General features: G+C 42.5%; 1 protein-coding gene across 1 annotated transcript in view; it reads right to left on the bottom strand.

Annotated features, from left to right (window-relative positions):
- The window catches only part of exoc2 (exocyst complex component 2), a 63,852-nt gene continuing 57,852 nt past the window's right edge, over positions 1-6,000 (bottom strand). The window contains exons 23-28 of the mRNA XM_062424507.1: positions 5,304-5,445; positions 1,808-1,863; positions 1,418-1,540; positions 1,102-1,163; positions 654-713; positions 1-550 (exon numbers count right to left, since the gene is read on the bottom strand). Of these exons, the coding sequence (XP_062280491.1) occupies positions 457-550; positions 654-713; positions 1,102-1,163; positions 1,418-1,540; positions 1,808-1,863; positions 5,304-5,445 (537 nt within the window). The 3' untranslated portion in view covers positions 1-456. The remainder of the gene's footprint in view (positions 551-653; positions 714-1,101; positions 1,164-1,417; positions 1,541-1,807; positions 1,864-5,303; positions 5,446-6,000) is intronic.

Below are 6,000 nucleotides of genomic sequence, written 5' to 3'. Positions count from 1 at the left end.
TGAAAACATCACATTTAATTTAAGAGTACTTCACCTAATTTTATTGAGTGATTAAGATGGCACAGTACAAGGCGTGATCCGGACACATAGTTTAGGGTTAGTACTAATAGAGACGTTGGAGATTCTAGCTTGTAACTGGTGATGGTCTTATAAAACCAGTGGTGACCCAACAGCGTCCTCAAAGCCACCTAACTTGCATGCTCTCTGTTTAACAATTGGTGCATGTGCAAAATTAGCATAACCCAAATGAATGGGACTGTCCTGCACAGTAACAATGAAATCGACTCATTTAGTGTGTTACAAGATTAGACAATCAGACATGCATGTTGAGCCTAGTGAAGCAGAAATTGAAAGTGACACCGAATATAGTGATGAGTAAACAATAAAGTGATAACTGAAAAAGATAGGAGTCGATTCGCAGACGGATAAGGAAGTATGACAGCGCAGAAAGGGGGTTTATCTCTTCACTGGCTGGACAGAGGAGGCCTGGAAGCAGGTGAGCTGTAGCTGCATGCTGCTCTTAAACTTATTCAGCTGCTCCTCCAGCAACCTGGTAGACGAAAAAAACAACAACAACAACAAAAAAACACATGTAATTCATCTTAAAAGCAGAAGGTGTATTTATTAGCAACATGTGCCAGAATCAGACTCACTTCTTATCAGCTCCGTTGTGCAACTGAGGCAGGGCGTCTAAAGCCAGTTTGAAGCTGGCACTGGAAGACAAAGCACGTTTATTAAATGCAGCAACCAAGAAAATACTGTTTAAAATAAGTGCGTGTATGTATCCAGGCATGCACATACTGACCTACCCACATGAACACACACACATACACATGCACACACACACACACACGCAAACACCGCAGTGCATGCACACAGCAGAACCAGATTACTTTCACTTCCTTTCTATAACCCACCAAGTAACATAAATAGGGATTGTAATGAGGGATGTGCGACTGCTAAGATTTATGTCTGTGACATTCATGGCCATAAATCACTGGGGCAACAATATGCGAGTTCCCATCTGTGGCACCACACCATGTGAAATGTGCATGTGTGTGTGTGTGTGTGTGTGTGTGTGTGTGTGTGTGCTGCACTCACTTGCTTTCAGCGTTTAGGTATGTGGCTATGGCATCTCTCAGAGCACAGAGTTCAAGTCGTGCCTGAGGAAAGTGTGAAAAGGGGGGGTGAGGGGACGGGGTTAACAAAGTACACAAAAAAAAAATGGGGGGAGGGAGGAAAACAACAAAAGGCGATAATATCACATCACAAACTGTCAGCAGTTGATAGGTTGAACTGAAATATGTTATCAGAAACGGCAGGTAAAACCCCGACGAGTCTGAGGGTCGATTTGAGTCAAGATCTTTTACTATGAGTGATATGAATGCTGTGTGCGTGTCGGTGTGTTTGTGTGTACCTGCAGGGCTCCGTTTTTGCTGAAGGAGGAGACGCACTGCATAAGGCGGCACATCTCGTCCGCTACTGACTCGACAATTTTAGACAAAACCCGAGGAACCAGATCCTTAGAGACTGTGAAGACCTGAGAGAGTTGGAGATAAAGACATACACACACACACACACACACACACACACACACACACACACACACACACACACACACACACACACACACACACACACACACACACACACACACACACACACACACACACACACACACACACACACACACACACACACACACACACACACACACACACACACACACACAGAAGACACCTTGTAAATACAGAGCTGGATGAAAGTGCTCAGTGTGTAGGAGGAGGGTGTGCTGGTTTGGTCTCACCTCAGCGTGAACTGTGATGATGTTGACCAGCGCTTCCTTTAGGTAGTTCCTGACACCTGAGGGAGAAGAAGACACGACTCCAATCAAAAGTACAGACACAGCGTGATGAAAAGATGCTGAGACAGAGAAAGAGAGAAAGAGAGAGAGAGAGAGAGAGAGAGAGCTAACTAGAAAACAGTTTTCATCATTCCTTACGTCATACACCTCTTGGTTATATTCTCCCACGAGGCCACTGAAAGCTTCATAAATGGTTTTGGAGTATTTTGAGTGGGTAAATTAAGTATATGAGTAATTTAAACACAGTACACACAACATTTTGACTCCAGATGTTTTGCCAGATGTGGCCTCATTAAACCCCAAAGACTCAAGTAACATCCTGGTGCTTCCCAACCCGACTCAAGACTCAAAAGGCTCCAATTTGTGCAAAGTATAGATGTTGAAAAAGGTGCAACTTTAACGCAAAAGTCCATAAACAAGAAGCGATAGTGCTCGATTCCCCGGTGAAACACAAGCAGAGTCAGCGGGAGACGGCTTTGCGGTCGTCTACGATCGATCTCTAAACGAGCTGGTGTGACTTGAATGAGAAAAATAAAAAAGACACGAGAAAATAACAACCCACTCGAGTTTCCAGTTGATAAAAGGGAAGAGAGAGTCTGGCACTTTTAATCTGTATGTGAGGCGTTCGGGGCTTATTTCAAACTCGTTTGATTAAAAAGTGAAGCTTACAAAGAGAGGAGATGTGCTTGGTTATGAAATGATAAGAAAAGTAACTGTGTTCCCAAACACACATACTGCTATCGTCATATTCTGTTTCAAGAGCTAACCAATAATAATAAACGATTCTCCAGATTTCCATCATTTGTGCTGAAGAAGCAGTCACGAGAAATGACTTCATCTTTCTTTATTTGTCATTATTAATTCATTAATATTAGAGATTTGATGCTAAAAAGAGTAAAATCATGCATTTTAAAGATGAAACTATGAAATTTACAATCAGCTTTTCATGCAAATATTCAACGTACTGAGATAAAAACCAGTAGAATATTGTTTAAATCCACTCAGATATGTGTTCATGAAGGACGTCTTAACTAACTTATTTGTAGTGTTTTATATCTTTAAGGTTTGTGATGGACGTGCACATCCAGACAGATGAATAAAACAGCTGCTGGACCAAAACAACAAATATAAAAACAAGAGAAAAGTCTTCAGGTGTGAGGAAGAGCATTGAGCTCTAAACGTCACGCTGGTGATATCCACATAAATACCTGCACTGGGAGCTGCAGTGTGCGGACTTTTCTCTTGTTTTCCTAGTTTTACACCTGCCTGATTATAATGTCTGTTTCAGATTGTTAGGAAACATTTTCTCCATCTTATTTCCTTTTTTTTCATTAGGGCTGGGTATCATTTAAAAGATTACGATACCACCACCGATCCAAGTATCCTTAAAGTGAAACCTCCTTCTTCTTTTGGCGTATGTCCTTAGACCTTCAGCTCCGTAGAGGCGAGCCAGTCCAGTGTTTCCTCGTCCAGGTCAATTAGACCATGATCGCCATTCGGTGGCCGGTGTTTGGAGCCGCTGGTTATAACGTGTTCTGCAGTTTGTAGTGGATCCCCACATTTGCATTTGCAGTGGCATCCAGGCATATGAGTCCAAAGAAAGTATAGTCATGGATCATGGATCAGATTTCATTTGTCCTTTGTCTCCTCTTAATAACTTTAAACTTCACAGCAATACTGATATAGTAACATCAGTGGATACACGTTATCCTCTTAAGGACAGTACTGACAGTTTGGCTGTGGGGTTTTCAATGTAATGGTGGAGCCTTGATGGTTCTGCTGGCTTCCACTGGTGCCTCCATCTTGCCTTGACCCAGGCAGCCTTGGAGGTATCAGATGGTGTTGTGTGGAGCAGTTGGGACTCGAGACGCGAGCGCTGTGGTGTCTCCGGTCCCACCTGAGTACACCTGATACCCATCATGTGAATAGAAGCATTCATTTGCATAACATGCCGCCACTCCTCCACATCTAAATTATTTGCATTTTGAAAGTCTTGCTGTTGATTGGCTGCGAACAAGTCCGTGCAAATAGTCTTATTTTCTAGCTCTGGGTGCAAAAAGGATTGATTGCAGGTATCGTTTGTTTCGATACTACTTGGTATCAATTTATTTCAGTTGATACCTTGAAAAGATATCAAGCACCGACGCTCAGCCCTAATTATCATTGTGATTCTGCTCTGTATGACGAGATTGATCCATTTATCAATCGGGACGATGGGTGCAAATGTGCCAATGTTGTTAAAATGTCAATGCTGGAGCCACATAATGGCAGGGGACCTATGCTGCAGGTTATTCCCCCCTCTTTCTCTGTCTCTGGTCTGTCTCTGTCTCTCTCTCGTTATGCCATGTACTACCAAATAGAGGCAAAAAACCCCAAAAAATAATCTTTAAACAAAAAAAGGAGAACAAAGATAATGCTGATTAATATGCATAGTTTCATTAATAACAGAATGAATGAATAGATAGGCTTGAGCTGTGTGACATCTTTCTTTCCAACACAATCATCATCGGTGTGTCACTCTCTCTGCTGTGTGAGCGGAGAGCACAGTCACCGTGTTGCCTGGAAGTAAATAACATTTAGTAAACTTTAAAAGTGAAACGACGAGAGAAGACAACAGACCGAAAGCACTGAAACTGGATTTCTAATGCCTTTCAGCGCCCACAGTCGCACACGAAAAAAGTGCAACAAGTGAAAGTATCATATCCTAGAACTGTGGTTTAGTGTCCAAAATGTTCCTCTTTCACATGCAGCCTCACCACACAAACACAGACCGGCAGGAACAAACCAGAGCAAGGCCCAACTTTCGATCCATGCCGCCTTTTTCAAAAACTGTGTAATAAGCCGCTGCCCATCTGAAAAATCCACTCAGAGCTCTCTCTCACACACACACACACATGCGCACACACAGAAAACGTTGCTTCACATCCTGTGCTAAAGGTAAACCACATATACACATATAAGTTTCACCTGGGTTTGGAGTGCATCTGGTGAGCGAAAAGTCAAACATAACTCATAAACAATCACACACACATGCACACACATACATGCACACACATACATACATGCACACACACACATTGCTACACACCCACAGTTAAAAACGCAAAAGGCCACGAGGGGGGCTGCCTGAAATCATCTGAGTGGTGCTTACAGTAAGACATCAAAGAGACGTACTTTACACATGACACACGTGGACCACAAAGACACAGATCAGACCAGACATGTTGAGTTCTCATCCCACAGGACTGTTAGGAAACAACATTTTCTGATATTACCGAGGTCAGTTAGTGGTTTTTTCGGGGTGGTTTCCCCCCCTCCTCCCCTTCCCCCTCCCTAGGTCGTCTCCGCCTCACATACAAGCGTTTATTTACCACTATGACACGCAGGCTAACAGCTTTTTTACTGACTTCCAGCGAGGCCCCGCTGCAGCGAACAGTACCTGAAGGTGTTTGGCAGTCTCTCCAGTCAAAGTATCCGGCGTAGATGCCCGGCTCCAGAGAACCAGCGATGGGATCGGCACGCCTCTCGATGTAGGCCTCAAATAGATTCCTGTCCAGCTCCCTCACAGCGTCCACACTCACCTGCATAAACATAAGGAAATACGTATATATATATAAAGATATATGTGCATATTCTCAGTGTATTATTGTATGTGCATTCTATATATATCATTATAAATGTGTTATGTATGTTATGCATGTAAGAATCTGTTAAAAAGATGAATGTAAAAAGGTTAAAAGGGTCGGTGTTATAAGATAATGCTTCAGCCGACACCTTTTCAGTCAGAAACTGCCTCTTTTTTTTAGGTTGTCACTGTTTGTAAAAGGAGTTGAAAACAAGGACACTTTTGTGTTTGAGTTGCATACATCTAAAAATGATCAAACTAAACTAAACTCAACCAAAGTGCTTCACATAGGTAGACGTGCAAGCTTAAAAAAGGAGCGAAAATATAAAATAGAACTAAATTTAAGGACAAAGTTAAAACCCAAAGAAAACAGATAACAAATAAAACAGCCAGATAATTTAAAGTGAGTCTTTAGATGCATCTTAACAGACTGTCTCATGGTCTCTGGCAGGCTGTTCCAGAGCCGAGGGGCCGCTTCACAAAAGGTCTCTTTTTTTTCTCTTCTCCATGA

Source organism: Scomber scombrus, chromosome 8 (assembly GCF_963691925.1).
Source record: "Scomber scombrus chromosome 8, fScoSco1.1, whole genome shotgun sequence".
NCBI classification, from domain to species: Eukaryota; Metazoa; Chordata; class Actinopteri; order Scombriformes; family Scombridae; genus Scomber; species Scomber scombrus.
The sequence above is the reverse complement of the archived record's forward strand: the minus strand, read 5'-3'. Positions and strand labels throughout refer to the sequence as shown.